The 23,000-nt window shown below is 35.7% G+C and overlaps 1 protein-coding gene across 3 annotated transcripts in view; it reads left to right on the top strand.

The window, feature by feature from the left end:
* The window catches only part of CDH10 (cadherin 10), a 96,002-nt gene that overhangs the window by 33,233 nt on the left and 39,769 nt on the right, over positions 1 to 23,000 (top strand). For all 3 annotated transcript variants that reach the window (XM_050331429.1, XM_050331417.1, XM_050331409.1), the window contains one exon: positions 5,868 to 6,246. In XM_050331429.1, the coding sequence (XP_050187386.1) occupies positions 6,016 to 6,246 (231 nt within the window). In that variant the 5' untranslated portion in view covers positions 5,868 to 6,015. The remainder of the gene's footprint in view (positions 1 to 5,867; positions 6,247 to 23,000) is intronic.

Raw genomic sequence — 23,000 nt, 5'->3', positions numbered from 1 at the left:
GCTGTGCAACCTACAATCTTTCAATTTTTTTTTTAAATATACCCTACAAATTTCAGATATTTTCTTCTTTTTTTTTTTTTTTAATACTTTATTTTAATACTTTGTGTTTTGTTGTTTTTTTTAATTCAGCTGAGAGGGTTTATGCAGACTCTATACTTGTTCATCCAAATTATGCAGAGAAATACCAGGTATATACCAGCTACCAAGACCTGTGCAACTTAATTCAGTATGAGTAAACAGATAAGAAAGAGTCATCTGGAAGGGAGAACAAGGTGCCACACATGGTGAAATGCTATGGGGACCTCACAGGGTACAGAAATTATAAAGTTTCATACAAATTTTGCATGTCCACAAGTCACCTACCATTTTGTCAGTCCTGCACTCATAACCTCTCCTCCAAAATTTTAGTGAAAATGATAAATTTAGGTGTATGTGTAGAGATCACCACAATAGTGTAGTACTCTCAATATCTTACTGTGACAAAAAGTGAGTTCATCATATGCAGAGAGTTAAGAACTGTTGTTAGGTACCTACATAATCTAATTAATGAAGAAAACCTCATTAATAAACAGCACTCTTCTACTCATGATTTCAGTGTTGCACTGTGTCTTAAGCCTGAGGGTTTCATTCTTCTTTAAGAAGACCATGGAAGGATTGCGGTGAGGCATCCAGAGATCTTTACAGGATGGAGGATTGTATTCTCCACCCCCCAGCAGGGGAAGTGAGAGGAGGCAAAGTTTGATAAATTCTTCTTCTTCAGTTTGTCATCTGCTTGGAGTTACTTGTTCCTTTTTTTTCCTGCATTTCCATCTGCCTAACTACAGTTTTGGGTATCCAGTTACTGAACTACCATTGGAAAGAAGATAAAATTTTTAGCCTTCTACTTTGAAGTCAATGTACTGCATGATAACTTGGGGGGGCGGGGTGGTGTTTAATAATATTTAATAATAATTTTATTTTGTTTTCTCTGCTTGATTTTGAGTCTTTTTCCCCATGAATTATGAAAACAACATGGAAAACACTCCTTTGAATGAATTATTTTTATGATTGGGAAATATGATTAGTATTACTAATTATAATACCTAATTCCTGAAATGTTAGTTGCTGAGTTTTTTTTAGTTTAGCGTTGGACTATGCATATTTAATTTAAATTCCTAAGCAGATCAAGGCTTGCAGGACTTCATAAAGGGAACTGAATTCTGAAGTTCAAAGGTATAGCTGACTACTTTGCAAATTCATGTTATAATTTAATAACTTGAAGTGTGGTCACTGTGGTGTGTAAGGGTTCTACTTCAGCCTATGAAATAAGCAGCTTATTGACAATTTACCAATTATCTCCTTAGTTCAGAACTAAGCAATTAAATTATGAATGACTTCAGATTACTTCATTGGGATATAATACATAAAGCAGTGAACATAAATCTATAATACAAGGAATAATGAGATTAGAATCCATTAAGAATTGATCATTTGACAGAGCTAATTTGTCTGTTTCAAGTACTCCTAAAAATATTCATAAAATCTATCGTCTTCTTTTTCCCTAAAGGGATAACTTACACTAATAGGTTATACATACAGATGGAAATAATTGTTGTGTTTTGAATTAGAGTCTTCTGCAAAGGTGGCTTTTTAAAGTACTTGTTTCATCACACTATTCTCTGAAGCATTAGAACTTTATTTCTGGTTTTGATAAAGAGATGGCAAATAAATTAAAGCAATTAAATTAGTTGAGTTGAGGGTTCTTCTGGGGCTCGTTGAAAATGCAGTATTTTTTGCACTTAAGTGACTTCCTACTTCCATTTCTGACATCATAAGCCAGGAATCAGAGTTCTACTGAAATAGAGAGGTACCTTACTAAGTTGCCTACTTCAAGGAAGAACCAAAATGGTAGGAATTGTGTGTCATGGCTGATAGCCATAGGAACTTTGTCTGTAGGCTGATGGCTGTAGGAACTATGACAGAGGGTCTCCAGCCAAGGTTAAATACAGAGCAAAATTCTTAAATGGCAGCTATCCCAAGTAAATTTTTTTTTGTTCAGATTTTCTCTTCACAAGAAAGAGAGCTTTACTAAAATTTCTTTATAAAAAAAACCCTACAAAAATCAAACAAACACAAGCTTTTGATCTATATATCTATATTAAAATTACTACTTTAAATTTAGTTCTGATGAATTCCAAAAACAACTATACAGTAATGCCAAAAAACAGACAAAAAAAGGATATAATTTAATATAGAAATAGCATCCCTAGTGTAAAAGATCAGTCTCCTGGAGCAACCAGTAAATGGAACTCTGAGATATGCATCATTTAAAGGCATTCATAGCCCCTTATACAGCTCTTGTGAGTTTCAAACTGTATGAAGTATGTTTTGATATTATTGAGGAGGGAAGTTGAGTGACTGAGGAGCAAAGTATTTTGCAAATTTTGCTAAAATTATTTTTGAAATCAGGGGAGGTTTAAGTTAGATATTAGAAAAAGCTTCTTCCCCCTGAGGGTGGTTGAGTACTGGAATAGGCTTCTCAGGAAAGTGGTCACAGCACTAAGCCTGACAGAGTTCAAGAAATGTTTGGATGATACTCTCAGGCACATGGTGTATTTCTTGGGGATGGTTCTGTGCAGGGTCAGATGTTGGACTTGATGATCTTCATGGGTCTCTTCCAAGTCAGCATATCTGAGATTCTGTGAATAGAGTTGAAGTGGCATTAGAACATTTCCTTTTAAGTTCTGAGAGATATAGAAGTGATTAACTTGTGGAAAGTAAGTACTGCCTAATGGTTTGAAAATTATTACCTGAAAGCTCATGGTGAAATGATTAATAGCTTCAGTGATGATTGATACATCTCCTGGAGATTGTTCCAAGAAAACTCATTAAAAATAAACCCCCTGTATAAAAAAGCCCAGTCGGGCACAGTGTTCCTCTGCAGTAAGTTTAGTGTAAATTAGAAGGATATTACACAGAAATATGGAACCTTGGACATATCAGATAGATTTTTAAAAGGTTTTATTCCCCTATTTCTTTTCTATTTTGGGGAAAATTCAATAAGTGAACTCTTCTGGAAGAAGAGTTAGAGAGAGATTTGAGGAGAAAGACTGACAAAATAATTTCATTTAAAACTATTTAAAGCGTTTTTAAACTGTTTCAAATAATTTCTAAATTTCTAAAAATGCTTGGAGCCAGTAAAACTATTAAAATTCTTCTGAATTCTCATACCTTCTTCTAAGACAATTTTTTGGTAAAAATTTTGACAGTTTTCAAAAAAAAAAAAAAAAAGGCACCAACAAGCAAACTCCCGAAACACAACAACAAAAAGCAAAACCAAACAAACAAACAAAGCCCCCAAGAAACTCAAGCAGTTGAAAAATGTATCTTCATCCATTGACTTTTTCAGGTCTGGCAGATCAGCACACAATCCAGATATGCAGTGTAATACAGAACTCAGACTTCTGCCTAGTTTCTGTATATTATATTCTGTTAAAAGATTTCCTTCCTCTAATTCCCTTCAAAATTTTCCTTTATTCAATGCTTTTTATTAGTTTGGTCCATTTTCTCTTGTTTGCTAGCTTATTTTTAGAGGTAAATGTTACTGCTTTAGTGTACACTACTATCAAACTCATTACATTTAAAGCAGAAAACTGAACTCCAACAGGAGTCTCAAAGGAGGGAAAAGGCCTTGCTGGTATGTACATCCATTAAGCAGCTGCGCTTGCCAAGTCCATGTGCATTAGCTGCTTTTGTAAGTTTAACAAATTTCATCTGAGCTTTTATTCTGCTGACCTAATTTAACAAGAAGGAAATTCAATAACAACCCCTAATATTGAAGCATTATTTCCCAAGAGGCATTTAACAACTCTTCTACATCAAATAATAATGTGCGTATAATGGAATATATATACTAACGGCCACAAGAAGGTGAAAAAAGAACAACAAAACCCCCCAAAACCAAAAACCAAACCCACACAAAGAGAAAGAAGAAAATATTATATGCCTTTTTCAAAAAAAATACCTAATAGTTTTCCAAATTTTAAGGAAACTGATAATATCCTGAAGAGTTAATTTCAACTTTGAATTTCTTATGGTCTTTGAGAAATATTTATAACTGAGAATAAATCATAGCCCTCCTCTCTCACTCAGTATACCTTTGTCTCAAAAGAATGCAAATACAAGTTGTGATAAATAATTTCCTAGGTGGAGGACCACACCTTCAGTTTTTACATGCTGATATAATTCAGCGTGTTTTTAGTAGTTTATATTAGAACAGATTGTTCTACATAATAATCAAAGTTTCCAAATCCAGTAAATGTCAAAATTTAGGAGAAAGGAAAAAAGAGTAAATTAAATGATACATAACTTGGTTTAGATATAAATGGAAATTGACATCTGTGAGTTACTATGAACAGGTTTGGGGTTAAAGTCCTTAATAGCAGTTGCTTTGTAAAGTTATTTATTCTTCCAAATCTTGGGAGGGAGGGGAAAATTTTCACCTGGGGCAATATGACTCTGAAGACAACAGCTGGTTCCTGAAAAGAATCTGTTTGGTTATTAACACAGGTGGACAGACACCTACACATAGACACACAGCCTTTTAACTAGATCACTATATTTCATAGTCTGTCCACTTGAAACTCCTGACATTTTGTCACAAGTTCTTTTAATAAACATAGGCTTACTGGAAATTGTTAAAGTAGCACATCAATATCAAACTGGAACACAGGAAAAATTTCTGAAATTTTTACATACATCTTCTTTGAAAAATAGAAATATTTAAGATGATAGTGAACTATAGTATAATGTTATTGAAAGCAGAGGACATATGGTATTGCTGCATACAATGTTACTTACCTGTCAAAATCGGCAAAGAGAGAAAAAACAATCCAAGCTTTTTACTACTTGATTTTTGGGTCACATGGAAGAATATAAAAGGAAATGCAACCACCATGCATTTCGTTTTCTGTGGGCATGCAAACCACCCTGATTATAATTTGCAGAAACGACACCCTATTAAGATGACAAGTCATAGGTTTTCTGTGATTTACTGAAGGAAACAATTACCAAATGATCTCACTAACGAAAAGTGCTATTCCTTAAATGTTGGAATGGAAATAAAGTTAAAAGAACCTGTCTAAATTTGTCTTGCTGAAATAACATCTCATGGTTCTGTTAGAAGAAGGAAAAAACTCAAATGAAACAAAGCAAATGTGAGTTGGGAGAGGCTTGCCTTTGTTCTGCAATATCACTTCCCACAATGAGATTAAGTTCAGTTATCCAGGATACCTTGAAAATATACCCTTAATACTTCCTACATTTTAAGTCTAAGATTGCATCACCCCATGTTGCAAGACCATCTCAAGAACTTTTTGTATTTAAAAGTTTTCTTCTTGTCATGTTGTAGTTCTTCTGATGCATATGATGTTCCCTTTTACCATTTAAAATACCCTAGAGTACTGATGTTTTACCATTTTGTAATTTCTAAAACTACTTTGTGTTAGAGTTTCAGGTCTCTTGATAGTAAGATTAATAAAACACTGGAACTCTTGTAAATCAAATTGGGTGGAAAACATTTGAAGCAAAGGAGGCATTATTTAATGTGTAAGTTTGAGCAATATTAACCAGTCTAAATAAAGAACACTTAGAAGTTTCTAAATTGAAAGGTTTTAAATGGCACCCTTACTTTTTCTTATGAAATGTTCTGACAGCAGCTACCTAACATATTCATAGAGCTCTCCCTATATGAACAACCTTTATATTCCTAACCAGATTGCTTTCTGTGTCATAGTATTCTGTATCTACAGGGCACAGCAGCACGGACATTGGACACTAGGGAGTGAATGCATTTCCACTTACATTCTTTCTTCTCTGTTTACTTTCAGGATTTGGTTAATATGTACAGTTCAGAGATGAGTTGCTGGAAACTGCTTGTCTGCATCTGCAACTAGAGACATAAAAAACAAGTCAAGAAAAACAAAACTGTAAGGCTCCATTGCCAACCTGCTTGAAGAGCATCAGCAGTGGAGAACTATGACAATACAGCAAGTCCTACTACTTCTGCTGCTCTGGATGTGGCTACCACATCCCTGCCATACAGAAATGCTGTTTAGAAGGACTCCTGATCTCAGACCCAAAAGCTTTGGAGGACGTACATCAGGGAATGATGGGAAAGCAATTCACCGCCAGAAGCGAGGCTGGATGTGGAATCAGTTTTTTCTTTTAGAGGAATACACAGGATCTGATTATCAGTATGTAGGCAAGGTAGGTTTCTCATTATGTTTTCTGTATAATTTTAAAGTTTGTTTCTCTTCCTACAGAGCCTTAGATTTTATGTTGTATTCTAATATGTAAAAAGGAGATTTACAGGCAACACGTATATTGTTTCTCCTGCTATAATCACTAAATTAATGTTGCTAGTTAAAGCTATTCAGAAATATATGAATGAAACAAATGCAGATATCTTTGACAGATTTGTTTGCTTCAGCACATTGTTACTACCAGTAGCCCACTCAGTATGTTCTCTTTATCAAAACATATTATTTTACAAATCATTATAAAATAATTTTTCAACTCTATCTCAGAATATTTCATGTTTCATACAAGATACTGCATTCTTTTTCCATGCTCATGTTTGAAGAATGCAATCTTTTTTGAAGAAAAAATATTATTCCTCTTTCACTCTCCCTGAATTTCAATAAACTCCAGTGAGTAAAGTTCATTAACAAACATGATAGAAATGAGGTGGTAAGGGAGTGAACTACAATAGAAGTCAGCAGAGTGACCCATATGACTGGATAGCATACTAGAGGTATATGTAAAGGACATTGAAAGTGTCCTTTTAATTATTTTCTGTTGTTGCTTATGTTTTGCCGTGTGATTTTTTGAAAAACATAATGTTCACTCAATAATATTCAAATGAGTACAAAAATGAATTAAAAATTATAATTTTCTTGGAATGAAAGTTGGTGTCAGCAGTAATGGATACCAGTTAACACCAATGGTTGGTGCTAAACAGAGAAATTCAATTTTGTATAAACTAGTTTTTCATTTCTTGAAAGATTTTGAACTTGAAATATACTACAGTGAAATAATGACTTTTTGAAAATCACAGAATCAGAGCAGCTGAGACTATAAGGCATCTCTAGAGATCATCTAGCCCAACACCCATGCTCAAAGTAGGGTAAGCTGGAGCTTTCTCAGGACTATGTCCAGTTAGATTTTAAATAGCTCCACAGGTAGAGACTCAACAATTTAACTGGGCAAACTGTTCAGGTGTCTGACCACCTACTCAGTAAAATTTTGCTCCTATATTTAAAAGGACTTTCTTGTATTTCAATTTGTGCCTATTGCCTCTTGTCATGTCACTGAGCACAACTGAAAATAAATTGAGCCTGTCTCTCTCACTCCTTCCCAACAGGTATTTATATATATTAATAAGGTTCCTGCTGAGCCTTCTCCAGGCTGAACAGTCTCGGCTCTCTCAGCATCTCCTCAAATGAAAAATGTCCTAGTCCCTTAGTCGATTTACAGGATATTTGATGGACTCAGTAGTTCCATATCTCTCTTTACCTGGTGAGCCCAGACCTTGACACAGAACTGCAGACTTGTCTCACCAAGGCAGAGGAGAGAGGAAGGATCCTGTCTCTTGATCTCTAGGTGATGCTCTTTCTAATGGAGCCCAGGGTGCTCATGACCTTTGCTGTGAGGGCACATTTCTGGCTCCTGATCAGCTTGCTGTCCACAAAGACACCAAGGCCACCCTGAAAAACTGCTATCCAGCCAGCTGGGCTCCAGCATGTACTGGTGTACAGGGTAATTATAAAATGTTTCTTGAAAGAATTAAGAATGTTGGAGGATTTGTGAAAGGAAACACTAACATTTATGAAATTTAAGTACTAGGTAAGAATTTAAGAGTGCAGGCTTATGAATGATGAAGTTGTCTTTTTGTTTCCAATTTTTATTTGTTGCATTTAGTCTGTGATATTAACACTAACATTTGAATAATACCACCATTTCCAAAGCATGTTGAGTGTCTTGTAAATAGTCCTTATATTTATTTCATACACTTCTCAAGTGTATAGTCACCCCTCCCATGTATTCTGAAGTAAGTAGGTCAGTTCCTCAGTCCAAATCAGGCTGATAGCTGATGAAAATTGGTCTTGCCCACAAAATAGGAAGGGGCACTGCATCAAAACACTATGCTATTGTACTGAAAGTGTATTGCTCAAAGAAATCCTAGGAAATAAACAGCTTTACAGAGCACTCTGAGTTTCAAATTATTTAGGTTCCTTCAGAAGCCTGATGATTACTTTTTTCTGTTGCATTTTTTCTGAATATTTATGGTTCCAAATCACAGTGTGAGCGGTGTTACTTCATAATTTTCTTCCAGTCATAAATAAGTGAAGGAAGACTCTTTACATGGGAAAGGGTTAACATTTACATAGGTTAACTCATCTGCATTAGAAAAAGAGAAAGATGTTGATAAAAACTGACTACTTTGGCTGAGGGAACTGTTTGCAAACGTCAAGTGATAAGTAAAGATAAGTAAAATGACAGGTTAAGAGTACAAAACTGAAAAGAAACTTGAGGACCAGTGAAGGCTGCACTTTCATCTATTTTGCTCTACTTAGAATAAAGGAGTTGTTAATTTGAGCAAGAAAATTTAAAATTAACCTGAGTATATAAAGTTGCCCTATGGTAATTTTCTGGTAAGTTGGAAAAAGGATAGAAAAAGTACAAAATAAGAGTACCATAGCATTGTATTTACTGAAGGAGAGTTTTACACAAAGGAAGCAAATGGAAAGAGATATGTAGAATTAAAAATTGATTGTTACACTAATTACTGTTTTAGTGTGATAGTCCAAAATCTCAAGTTATTAGGTAAAAAAAAACCATAAAATTTACACTTATCTATCTCTTTTCCCTGATAATGCACTTACCTTTCCAAGAGCCATTTCAGTTGCATAGTCAAAGTGTTTCTGGATGTTTCCTTTTACCTGATCTTATCCAGAGATAAAATGATTTTGATAGGTGACATAAAATGCTACCTTCCTGTTAATTTCTCTGCAACATGTTTGGAGATGATGTTTGAAAATTATGTGAGGTAGTAAGAGGACAAGTTAGAACTCAGTGATTTTGGTCGAGGACTAGGAGACAATTTTTGTCATGCAGAATTTTCAGTCAAAATCGAGTACTAACTGCGAATTTTAAATTTGACAGTAATAGTTAGAGGACAAACATTCCTTCGGCAGAACTTCCAAAGCAGAGACTACCACATTCATCTGGATTTATGGTGTATATCCGCTTGCTCTCTGAGCTCATGACTGATGTATTATTTCTTTCTTCTTAACCTGTATCTAATATATCTGTCAGGGAAGCTTGAAAACTGTTGACTATTACACTACTCTTGAAACTAGTGTCTACAATTTACAGTGCAATTCATACATTCATTTATTCACTGTTTAGATTACCTTGAGAACGTTTGACTAGAAAAATATCATGGAAATGGGTTCATTGAATTAATGGATACATAATTCCATAAGAACTGAAGTATTCCTTCTTTAAGTCATCTATCCTTGTGAAATTGTGGCAAAGTAAAGAAAGAAGATAGTTCTCCTTTACTTCATGTAATACACAGCATTTTGAGAGTAGAAATCAAAATTATCTAAATGAATTTTGTATATGCAGAACCCCAGATTATATTTCTAGTAAAGGTTGAAGTCATAAAAAAGAACCATGTGGAAAACTAAACGTGTCTACATATTATACAATTTATTCTTGAGGTGTCTTTGCAAAAATATATTAGAAGACAGTAATTCTGCAGAAAAAATACTTCTCCCAATTGCAGATAAACAATGCAGGAGTATTCAAAAGGATATTTAAAACTCATATCAGAAAACCCACTTTATTAATATTTGGGGTTAGAGTTATGGTCAATATCTCCTTTATGTCTTTTTCTCTGCAGAAATTCTATGTATATTCTATGGAAAATTGATTTATAAGTTTTATTTCTTTTTCTTAGTATCCAGTTTCAAGACCCATTTATTATTTTTCAAATAAAGTGGTGCAAATACAAAGTATTATACATTTTCAAATTTATTATGAAAAACTTCAGTTTACTTTGAGCATATCCAGAAAAAAACTTTTCTACTAAATCTAGACCTTATTTTGTAAAATTTGTTACCTAAAAGAAGCACCACTGTGTACCAACAATATCTTAGTCCACAGTCATTAAAAATAAATTTGTGAATAATTTCTTTATCCACATTACAGTTCATTTTACTTCCTTATTATTTTATAGAATCATAGAATAGATTGGGTTGGAAAAGACCTCCAAGATCATCGAGTCCAACCCCTGATCTAACTCCAATTACTATATCATGGCACTAAGGGCCATTTCACCAGATCTTGTAATTCATTCAGTTTTGCAGATATTTTCCCCACTTTGTTTTCTGAGATAGGTAGCAACTTTTTCTAGCAATTTTCAGTACAGTGGGTTTATTGTATAGAGGATCAACTGTTTACAAATTTTTCAGCACTTTGATAGACTGAAGTTCTTAGTTACACTGCAGTGTTTTTTAGTATCTCAAAATATAGTTTATCATAATTTTGCACATAAATTTATATAAATTTTTGTGTGTGTCATATTGAAACTGTTACCGTAAAGGATTATCTTGGTAGTATCCACTATTGCATGCTTGTAAGTGTAGTAATTATCTTTGATGGTTTAAAGAGTAGAACATGTCAACCTCACTTACTTCCTTTTATTTCAAAAATCCCAACACACACATAATTCTGAGGCAAAGATTTAGCAGGCTATGCATACACGACACAGTTTCAAGAACAGAAGTACTGTTTCAGTAACTGCCTGTTGACACTGCAGATGATACACCACATAACAGTCACAAAGATGTAAGGCAGGGAAGTCTCAGATGTTGCTTGTACTCTGGTGTATGTGTATTGGAATTAAATATAGTGTTTTGAGTTACTATTGCTGGTATTCCTTCATATTGATCAGTATTGCTCTATATAGTCCATAACCCAGTGAAAAATATTTTACTTAGAATTTGGCAACATCAGAGGTTTAAAAGATGTATTTCCCTTAAGATTCTTGTTCTGTCAACATGAAAGGATAAAGATTAGCTAAGATCAGATATGTATAGGGTTGTTGCTGTTGGAAAAACAGTCAGTTTTAAGGAAAGATTAAGCAAAATTATTTCCTGGGAGAAATGAGAGTCAGAAACCATTCTGGGCAGGAATTCTGAACAGTCTTTTCTTTCTGCAGAAACGGTTACCTAAAGTACTGGTTTTGGAGAAGGTAATACAAAAGAGCATGTTGTTTTGATTTCAAAGGATTCACCATCAAGTGCAACACACACACAAAAAAAGATCCCAATGAAATGTTGCTACTGTAGTCATAAGATGAAGACTTACCAAACCGTTTTAAAAATTTCTGTATTTAGATTCCTGAAGAGTATTTCTACCATAGTTCTTTCTTTTGTAAAAACCTTTGGTGCTACAAAAGACTAAAGAGTAGGATTTTGAATTGCAAGTGCTCATATGCAGGCTTAATATCTGGTGTGAAGATCTGACTGAGAGGTATAAGTGCCTTTCAGGTGAAGGAAATCAGCTCTGTGGCACTGAAGTTTGCAGAGGCTGAATTTTCAGCAAGAGCAGATTTGCGTGACAGGGATAAATAAGGAAGAATGCAAAGGAAGGGAAGATATTCTGCAAACTGAATAAATGACTGAATCTGTCAAGGTGAAAGAGAGCAGTTAGTCTTTTAACAGTTTCCACATGAGGTGTTTTTGGTGTAACTGCTGGAAGAAAAAATGAAGTTACAGCTGTGTATCTTCAAAAGCCCTACCTTACTGCAGATACTAAAGTGGAGTGGAAATGACACTTGAGAAACAATAACATTTAGAAATTTATTTCTTTCTCAGGAAGGCTTAAAACATAGGCTGTGAAGAGGGTTATTGAAGGCACCCAATTCATTTCAAGATATGAAAGCTTGGTTTTGGATGTACATGTGCAACCTCATAGATATTTCAGCACAGGTCAAGAGTGTCAGAGTGAAATATTATTTTTTCCATGGCATCAGAGGTATCTAAAGATTCCTGTAGGATTGTCCTGAAGGCTGATCGATTCTCAGTGAGTGCTGAGAAAAAATTAGTTCTCAAAGTCTCAGCTTAGTAGGAAGTTTACTCTATAACTGCTTAAATTCATCATTTACTCTAAACTGAAATGTACAGAGGGTCATATTTTCTGTTTGTAAAAGGACTATTCCTTTGGAAACCTCGATGTGTATTGGAGGCTCTGACTTGCTTCATGAAACAGCAGCATAAAGTACTGGAGACCAGGAGCTGACTGGGCTGAATAGTAAGGTTTTATTCTCATAAAAAATGAATTGTTTGTTAGCTACTGTACCAGATGTATCCCTACAAGACACTGGGTTTTTCTGAATGGCAGAGGATGGAATTTACAGACATTTTTTTTGAGGAATGAAAAGGCTTTGTAGCATTCACCACTTACTTTCAACAGTTTAATAACTATTTTTAGCAGAATTTAAAATTTCAATGAGTATTTTCCTCTACTTTACTCCTCCTACATGCAGTTTTAGTTTGTTTATAGGTTTAAGGTTTTCCTTGAGGGGACAAAAATATTAAACCCACCTTGTGTTTGTCTATTGCAGCTTCTAATTAGTGGTCATTAAAAGTGTTAAACTTATTAAGTATAATACTGTTGAAAATTAAATAAATTTAACAGTTCTTCCTGACGAAAATGACTCTTTGCAGGCATTTAAAAGTTTTCTGTTTCAAGTACAGCTTTTGTACAAGTATAAAAACTTTTTGTACAACAGATATGTTTAACTTCAGAGGTAAAACACTAAAATGCATTCCTTATTTGCTGCCATATATCACAGGTAGCATTTTCACCCTTCCTTACCCAGGCTTTCATGAGGCTGAGGGGCTCAACCATGCCCTGCGCTGGGGCCGCTGGAGCTGCTGGAACCGGCAGTGTCCGGGCAGGGCAGCTCTGGCCACCCCACACAGGGACACCCCGGCACGATTCTATATGGTAACATGCTCAACTCATGTATATTAAAGCAGGGGTTTTATTATTTCTTTGTCCATGTGTCAGTAATTCTCAGTATGCTAAAATCACACATCATGTTCATACTTGGTTTTAATCTATGAGTGCTTTGCAAATAACACTTTTCAAAACAGTTGGGGGATTCCACTTCATGTTTTTCCACATCCAGTCACCTGATTAGTTTCACATGCTATTCCATTATGCAAATACTTTTCAAGTTACTCATAAACCAATGCAAGTATGAGTAGGGACAAGTAATTGGAAGCTACACATCTGATGGTATTGAGTGCTACAAGGTAGCATGGTAAAAGCAAAATATTTGGAATGTACAAATCATAGAACCACAGAATCTCCTGAGCTGTAGGGCACCCACAAGGACCACTGAGTCCAGCTCCTGGCCCTGCATAAGACAACCGCAAGAATCGCACCATGTGCCTGAGAGCATTGACCAAGTACTTCTTGAATTCTGACAGGCTTGCTTTAGTTAATGGTTTAATGAGAACTAGCTAGTTTTTATATAAAAATGAAGAAGATTATTTGAATTCTCCATTTTATTTCTTTTGCACGTTGACACTTGAGTGCAAGTCATTAATCAATTTTATCAGAAGTGGTACATGGGACTGAGTGGTCAGTATGGTTTTGCTAGTCACTGGCACAGGTTTTCTGCCACTGCCTTTCTCAGTGTCTGAGAAAACTGTTAAAATGTTTGATTTTTATTTTTTTCTAGTAATCCCAGTGGCAGTAATCTACCATTTTGAAACTAATTTCTGAAAGAGACAATTCTGATCTCTGTAAGCACAAAGTGTAATAATGTCTATCAGTTGTCAGGAACGTTTAAAAGGAAGATAGTCTAAATTATGGGCATCCTTCCAGAAGGTGTAAAATCATGAATAAGATGCATTTTGCTTCCTTTATGAAGAAGAGCTGTAACTCTCTTGGGTAGTTTTCTTTCGGAGTTTGTATATGATTTTGCATTCTACTTAAAATGGCATCATGCTTCAAAATAGTATAAGAAACTGGGAAATAGTTTGGTCTGAACTCTCCAGTTCCTTTCAGTTCACTTTATCTTTCACTTTTAAAATTGTATCCACTTGTCACAAAAAGATAGCCCAAAAAGGAAAGAACTGATAAAACTGAAATGATTTATATTCAAAGCCACAACTCAGGAAAAGTAGAGTCTACTTCATCACAGTACATTCATTCACTCAGGGGAATAAAAAACATAATAGAAAAGGGAGCTTTAGAAATGTTTGACCTACACCTTGTTTGAAATTATAAATGTATAAATAGCCAATAGTTTCAGCAGCAATTCAAAGGGTGATGCCCCTTTGAGGCTTTTTTCTTTTTAACTGTCTAGATTATTATTTTTTTAAATCAAATGCAGATGACCTTTTAAATATCCTGTATACCCAGATAACAAGGAAGAGCCGGGAGTAATACTGGAAAGAAAAAATTTGTGACTTGCAACAAAATATCCATGAGGGAGAGAGTTTTGATAAGTTAAAAGTTCATATTTACTCTTTTAAAATGTCTTCTTGCTGGAAGGTTTTCCTTATATTTATAAGAGTGTTTTTGTCTGAAGATAATTTAAAGTAAGGTGAAGCAAAAGGACTGTAAAGGCAAGTTCTTTCAAACCCCCTAATACCTTCTCTTTTGAACCAGTAAGTAGCTCTAAAAATGTATCTAAGTCTCCAGCAGATAGAGTGGGATTTGTTTTCAGGAGTAAACAAACATCCTTGTCCAACTCATCAGTGTTACCTCCTCAAAAAGTTATTTCTGTTTCCTGAGTCTTTCAATAGCTGTTTATTTCAGAGCATTAAAGGAGGACTGGACCATTGAGAGGAAAAAATATCCTCTAATTTATGACAATATTTTGGTCTGTAGTAGTTTTAAATCTACAACTCTAGATGAGTTTCTACACTCAAGTCTGAGAACAGAAGCTGTCTTACTTTTGTTTCAAAGATTCAATTCATAGATCATCCAGTTGTTTGAAGTGCAGGTGCAAAGGTACTTTACATATCTGAACACACTTAAAAGCTTAGAAAATTTTTAATGAATGATTAGGTGGCTTGGCATACTAAAAAGGCCATGTCCAAACAGACTGGATGCAAGCAGCTGGATGGAAAATATGAGCTGAAGGAAGATTATGTTCTGGGATATTCATTTATTGTACTTTTTAAAACTATGACATTGCAAAGATTTCTGCCTGCGCTGTAAGACTCAGATGACTGGAAATGCAAAATTTCTGTGTGAAAAAATTTTGGATACTTACAAGAATATGTAACAACTGAAGAAAACCTTTGTGCTCAACTGCAATTCTGTTCATCACTTCTGTTCCCCTTATGCAAGTCGTAGAAAAGCCTTACTTCTTTGTACTGCCCTGCACAGATATTCTGTGCCTTTATTCTGTTTCCTAGATCTGTGGTCTTCAGTCCAGTTATGCTATCTGGAGTGAGCATTATTTATCATGCAATGCAGGTCCATACTAAATTAACTTTTCTGGGGGTCATTTTTATTTAAGCAGTAGTGTATGTCCTCTCTCTGCTTCTGAACTTTTATTCCTTCAATCCTGCCTTTCCTTTCAACTTGCCTAAGTATGTATCTCAAAGCAGTGGGAGGAAGATACGAGCATATTAAGTTTCCTCCTGGTGTAAAGTTAGGAATAATTTTCACTGCCAATATTTTGGTTACTTCTGATTTTTAATTTTTTTTTTTTTCCCAGAGAATATTTGTCCCTTCATAATAATTCTCACGTAAACAATGTTTATTACCAAAACAGGAAATAGAGGTTGGACTTGATGATTTGAAATATTTCAGGGTGAAACTGTGGTGAGAAAAAGAAGAACAAAAACCAAACAAATACAAAGTAGAAAACCACACAAACAAACCTACTCTGTAGAAAACGTTGGAATACTGCAGGATACATTAGAATGAGCGTACACAATACTTTGTGTCGCGGTCGAGGCAGGAGGCGACATGGGTTTCAGGATACCAGGGTTTTTTTATTGCAACAGTGCAGCTACCTTTATACAGTTCTGGGTGACACATGTACACACAGCATTGGTTTACCACTATCATAACAACTCATGATTGGACACACAGCCACATGTCCTAACACCATAGGTTAACATTCCCAACAGGAAACCCACTCTGTGTTACTGTCCCCACTGTCCGTGGTAACCCTCTGCCAGGTGTAAGAAGTTCCATCTTCCATATCTCAGCTTGACATGAGAGCCCAGAACCAGCTGGACTCCCCCACAACTTTGTCCCTTCCTTGTCCAAAAACACGAGTAAAGATGCAACTTTTTTCCTACCATTTAGTTTAGAAACTGGCTTATATAATGAAAATGCTTTTCTTGGTTATATTCCTAATATGTTTTAATCATTTTAGTAATTCTATGTAATTTAGAAGTACATATGTTACAATACAAGGATTAGTAGAATAGTTCACAGTTAATATCCAGAAACATGAAGTAGTAATACAGATTTCATCCCTCTATATTAAGAAAGTCATCTTCTAATGACAATTTTTTCATATCCTTTTTTGAGGTATGACTTTTGCTGTAGAATATGCATAAATCCAAATTTCAGTCTCCATGTTTATTATTGTTAATTCCACTACAAATGGGATATTTAGGAATTAGGAATATTTAAGAAATATTATTGTGGAGTGAATACAATAATTCATAACTATTACTATGTATGCAATCTTTGTTAGATCTATCTTAGAAATACATTATTAAAATGATATTGATATTTTAAATTTTGGCAGTGAGAAAACTGACTAATACAACTGTGTAAGACGTGAAGTAAACAGGGAGGAAAAAAAAGAGTTTTATTTTTTTAATTTTCTGTTTTAATAAGTGAGAATTTAAAGAAATGTCATGAAACAATCCATTTTGAGGAAGGAAACCAAAAAGATCGATAGAATAAGACAGTATTTCAGACTATGTTAGTAACATTTAAGAAAATTTTAATAAAGTGGAAGTAGTTGCAAAGTGCGAAATTAATGTGACAAATAGAATATATGAGCTTCAGGAGAGGTCAAATGTGCATAACCATATAGACAATAAATATATTTATGAGGTGACAGAGCCAGAAAAGCTACAGGACTTTTGTAAATTGGTATAAATCTTTTTACTTGGAAAATTTCGCAGAACTCTCCATCGATGTTGTGTTTTAAAAATTACTTGTCCCTCGGAAGAACTACTGCACAGAAATATGGCCAAATTTTTACACAATGTTGCTACTGAAGATGCCACAGAGGGCTTGGAATACCTCTAGCAATCAGCAGGATGTCTTAGGTCATTCAAAAAGGATAATGAGACTGCTATATAAATAATACAGTTGAAAGATAAGGAAACTGATTGCTTAATTATCTCTTTAGTTAGGTCAGGTTATTTGACAGACCATTCTCTATGAGCCAAGAGTGGCATTTTGTCTAGTAAAAGCCAAGTAAAATAAATGTAATGTAATAGCTAGAGGACTGCTGAGGGTTGTGACACTGGGAAGAGTTGTATAGGATTAATCAAGGCTTACCATTTAAGAATAATGGAAGAGATTCCAATAACACTGATGTATTTCCTAGGAAGGGATAACGACATGCCATAGAAAACAGAGACATTAAAGAGTAAGGAATACTGTTTCAAGTGCTGTGTAAGACTATGTACCATAAAAGAGAATTAGGAAGTTTTCTAGGGATAATGTAGAATTCTTTCTACTGTCAAAGGAAGAAATTAGGAGCTAATAGTGCAGCAGGCAAGAGTTGAACTTCATGAAAATAAATTAGTTCAGGGTGGAGGGGAAGAGAATGCAAAAGATCTCTGTTGTTTTATAGACAAAAAAAAAAGAATAGAAGGGTTTGGTATAAGGCAGTAGAAAAACACACAAAGAAAAGGAAACACTAGCAGCATAAGTAATATAGTATATTTTACTTGTAATTAGGGAAAGGGAGATTAGGTAGAGGGTGCTTCTGATGTCTTACAAATGCCAGCAAATGTCACAGAAGTTTTATGGAAATACTGACTGAGCCTGTCAACTGATTACCAGAGTTCATGTAAGTTAGAAATAGCTTTTTGTCAGTGATGTAGTACACAGAACACATTTTTTGAAACCAGCAATTAACAGTGCAAGGGAAAGTAATTACTGTGGAGTATAGTTCCTAATTTGTAGCACTGAAGATCAGGATGTGCTTTTTGTCCCCACTAAAATTATTTGAGGAATACATTTCACTGGGCTGATGATGCTGTCTTTTATGCATACACACATAACATTTCAAGATTTATAGCCAAATCTGATTATTTTGTTATTTTACAATCTGATAGAGGAATAAAATACACTTCTTTGGTAGGACAGGTTTTAATTGAAATTTTAATTATTACTACCTACCCAGTGTTAATACTAACATGATTAAATTCAGTTAAATTTTGCTATGTGACTGTAATTCCCTAAGTAATTTAGGTGCCCACAAGGTGACTTTATGGATAAATCCCAAAACTGTCTCCAGAAACTCAACATGTTGAAATTCCCCTCTTAAATGCCTGTATAATAATGCATGTGGTACGGGAAATAAATGCAATTAATTAGAGACCTGTATCCACCTGCAGGATTGTGATTTTTTGGGGATTGTGGATATTTGGTGGATGGTTCCCTTGACTGGAGTGTTGCAATTGAGGGATACAGACTTTAGGAAGAACATGAAGGGAAAACAAACAGAGGGAGTTGCCCTTTATATGAGAGAGCAACTAGAGTGCATGGAGTTCTGTTTGGGGATGGAAGAAGAGCCAGTGGAGAGTTAATGAGTTAGGATTAAAGAAATGACAGGTAAAGGCAACATTATAATGAATGTTTGCTATAGACCACCTGACCAGGAAGAACAAGTGGATGAGGCCCTCTTGAGGGTGCAGCCTCACATTCACAGGCCCTATACTCTTGGGGGATTTCAAACTCCTCATTATATTTTGGAGAAATTACACAGCAAGGCACAAGCAATACATAAGGTTCCTGGAGTGCATTGATGATAACTTTCTCCAAGTGGCTGAGGAGTAAACATGGAGAGGTGCTTTGCTGGATTTCATATTAACCAAAAAGAATGACTTGGTTGAGGATGTGAAGATTAAAAGTAGCCTTGTTGCAGTCACCACAAGATGGTGGAGTTCAGAATCCCAAGGAGAGTGAGCAGAGTGAAAAGCAGTCTTGCAGTCCTGGACTTCAGGAGAGCAGACTTCGGCCTCTTCAAAGATCTGCCAGAGGAGTACCACAGGATAAGGGCCTAGAGAGAAAAAAAGTCACACAAAAGCTGGTTAATATTGAAGGATCACCGTCTCCAAGCTCAAGGCTTCTCCATCCCAGTGAATAAGAAATCAGGTAAAAATGCCAGGACGCCTACATAGGTGAACAAGGAGCTCCTTTGAAACACAAAAAGGACACATACAGAAAATGGAGGCAAGGAGTGATAACTTGGGAGGAATATAGAAACATTGTCCAAGCCTCCAGGGATGAAGTTAGGAAAGCTAAAGCCCCAGTGGATTTGAATCTGGCCAGGGATGTCAAAAGAAAGAAGGACTTTTATAAGTACATAGGAGATAAAAAGGCCAGTTGCTCAATAAGATGGAGGACTGGTCTACACAGGACATGGAATACCAAATGCTGCCTTTGCCTTAGTTTTTACTGCCAAGACCAGCCTTCAGGAATCCCAGGTCCCAGAGAGGGGAACAAACTGTTGGAGAGAGGAATCTTTGGCAGAAGAGGTTCAATACTGGGATTATTTGAGCAACCTGGACCTTCATAAATCCACCGGCTCTGATGGGATGCACCCATTAGTGCTGAGGGAACTGGCTGATTCACTGCAAAGCCACTCTTAGTAATCTTTTGCTGATCATGGTGACTGGAAAAAGTACTTGAAGGTTGAAGAAAATCCAGTGTCACCCCCAGCTTCAAGAAGGGCGAGAAGGAGAACATAGAGAACTACGGTCCAGTCAACCTTAGTTTAATACGTTGTAAGGTCGTGGAGTAGCTAATCCTGGAAAGCATTTCCAGGCACAGTAAGGACAAGAAAATTATCCAAAGTATTCAGCATAGCTTCATCAAGGGGAAGTCATGCTTGACAAACTTGATAACCTCTAATGAAACTAATGGCCTGGAAATTAAAGGAGAACAGTGGATAATTGTATACCTGAATTTCAGTAAGGCCTTTGACACACTATCCCATAAGCTTTTCCTGTTGATGTACAGGCTGGATAAGTAGCGAGGAGGACTGAAAACTGGCTTACTGGCCTGGTCCAGAGGGTGTTCATCAGTGGCACAAAGTCTAGTTGGAGGCCAGGAGGTAGTTTTATATAGCAGGGACCAATATCAGGTACAGTAATGTTTAATATCAGCATACGAAATATTTACTACTTATTCTTGAAATGACCATGAATGTTTGGATATTAAATTTAGTTGGAGGTCATTAGTTAGTGGTATATCTCAGGGATCAATATTGGGTACAATACTGCTAAACATTTTCATTAATGGTCTGGATGATGGGGCACAGTGTACCCTTAGCCAGTCTGCTGCTGACACCAAACTGGGAGGAGTGCCTGATAAGCCAGACAGTCATGCTGCCATCCAGAGGGACCTCAACAGTCTGGAGAAATGGCTGACAGGAACCTCATGAAGCTCAACAAGGTGAAGTACAAAGTCCTGCATCTGAGGAGGAACGGCCCCAGGCACCAGTATATGCTGAGGGTTGAGCAGCTGGAAAGCAGCTTGGCAGAAAAGGACCTGGGGGTTCTGCAGGACACCAGGCTGAACACCAGCCAGCAATGCACCCTTTCTGCAAAGCAGGCTAATGCCTGCATTAGACAAATACTCACAGCAGGTCAAGGTAGGAGATCCTTCCTCTCTGCTCAACACTGATAAGGCCACGCCTGGAGTCCTGTGTCCAATTCTCCAGTACAAAAGAGACATGGACATACTGGAGAGAGTCCAGCAAAGAATGATGAAGGGACTGGAGCACCTCACATGTGAGGAAAGGCTGAGAGAGCTGCAGTTCTTCACACTAGAGGAGAGAAGGTGCAGCTGGATCTTGTGAATGCACACAAAATACCTGAAGGGAGGGTGCAAAGAGGACAGAGCCAGGCTCTTTCCTGAATTGCTCAGTAACAGACTCAGAGATAATGCATACAAACGAAAATGCAAGAGGCTCTCTGAACATCAGGAAACCCTTTTGTTTTGTGAGAGTGACTGAGCACTGGCACAGGTTATGCAGAGGGTTGTGGAGTCTCCATCCTTGAAGATACTCAAAGCTGTCTAAACACAGTCCTGGGAAACTGAGTCTAGATGATCTTTCTTGAGCTGGACTGGATTGGACAAGATGATTGTCAGAGGTCCCTTCCAATCCCAACCATTCTGTAATGTAATTGTATATAGTGATTTAAAATTCAGCTTCTTTATTTAGTAATTGATATATAGACAAGAGTGTTCTTGATCATGCTATTCCCTAGAACACTAGATTTCATAACTTACTAGAGAAGAGACAAATTTAAAGGAAAAATAAAAATGTGAGTTGCTTTTAAGAGCTTAGAAATATTCCACCTCTCTTCTATCACTGGATCCACATTTAACACCTTGACTACATCTTTAAGTTATCAATATATCTCTCCTGGATATATGGTCCAAGTGACTTCATTTTGATTTAAATGAAGCCAGGATTGATCCAGGATATCTTTAGCCCTCATTGTTTTAAATGCTATATTAGATACAGCATCAGTTCAGATTCACCAGAAGTCTCCTGAGACATATGAAAAAATATGTCAACTCCCTCTCTTTCCCTCTCTTCCCTTCCTCAGGACAATTTAACAATAATATTACATTATCATGGATATCACTGTTTTGGAGATTATTAAAATACCCTCTTCCTGTTTTTTATTCCTTAATTTTGATATCTTCCCTCCACTTTGGTTGATGTTTTCCACTTCCTGGATAGACAGACTTGGTCATCCACTTCTCTCTGGTAAATTTGTTGCTGCTTTTAGGAGCACCTCTTACAAAGATACATATAGAGTATGCATGAGGAGAAAATGCACACATCATAAAGGTAGAAAACCTTCACAGGTCTTAACAATTTATGTATTACAATGATTTCAGATGGAAACAAAGACAGTCTTGTTTAACATGTTTTTAAGTGGTCTCCAACAGTAGGTGAAATAAACTAAGCGTCAAGATTCTAAATGTATTCTGCTTTTGTTTTTAAAAAATGGTATGCTTTATATGTGTGATGCCAACTGTACATAAAGATTTATAAAAACTAATGCTGTTTTAATGGTTATTTTGTTAGTAACTAGGCTACTTCAGGAAAACATATATAAGCTATAATGAAATAATTCTTGTTAACAAAAAAAACCCAAACCTACAGTTGCTCGTTACAACTTTTTTTATTGTGATTAATGCAGAGAACATAAGGATAAGTGATGATTTTTCTTTTAAAAAACCCCAAAACTAAACAGACAAAACCCAAAGCTTTCAAATATCTGAAAGCTGTTCTGAATTCAGTAAGTGAAAGGTATGTATTGTTTTAGCATATTTGCCTTCCTAGGTTGTTCCTTGGTGGAATAGAGAGATTGTTCTGGAAACTATTTAATCCTTTATACAATATTTAGTACAGATTATTATTTTAGTCAAGAACCAGCAAAACAACCTAAAGCACAAAAAATTTGAACTTTAAAAAACCTCAAACCAAGTCTGAGAAAGACTACCATATGTCAGGATTTACTTTTTTTTTTTTTTTTTTAACAGAAGAATTCTATTCTTAAATCAAACTGTCAGAAAGTAAGGGCACTTCAGGTCCACTGACAGCTCTCTACTTTCTGTCATCACCTGATATGCAGACTGTATTACATTAAAATTGGAACAGAAGATGTATATTGGCTCATGCAAGAACT

Source organism: Myiozetetes cayanensis, unplaced genomic scaffold (genome assembly GCF_022539395.1).
Source record: "Myiozetetes cayanensis isolate MyiCay16 unplaced genomic scaffold, myiCay2020 scf1, whole genome shotgun sequence".
NCBI classification, from domain to species: Eukaryota; Metazoa; Chordata; class Aves; order Passeriformes; family Tyrannidae; genus Myiozetetes; species Myiozetetes cayanensis.
This window is presented reverse-complemented; position numbering and strand designations above follow the sequence as displayed.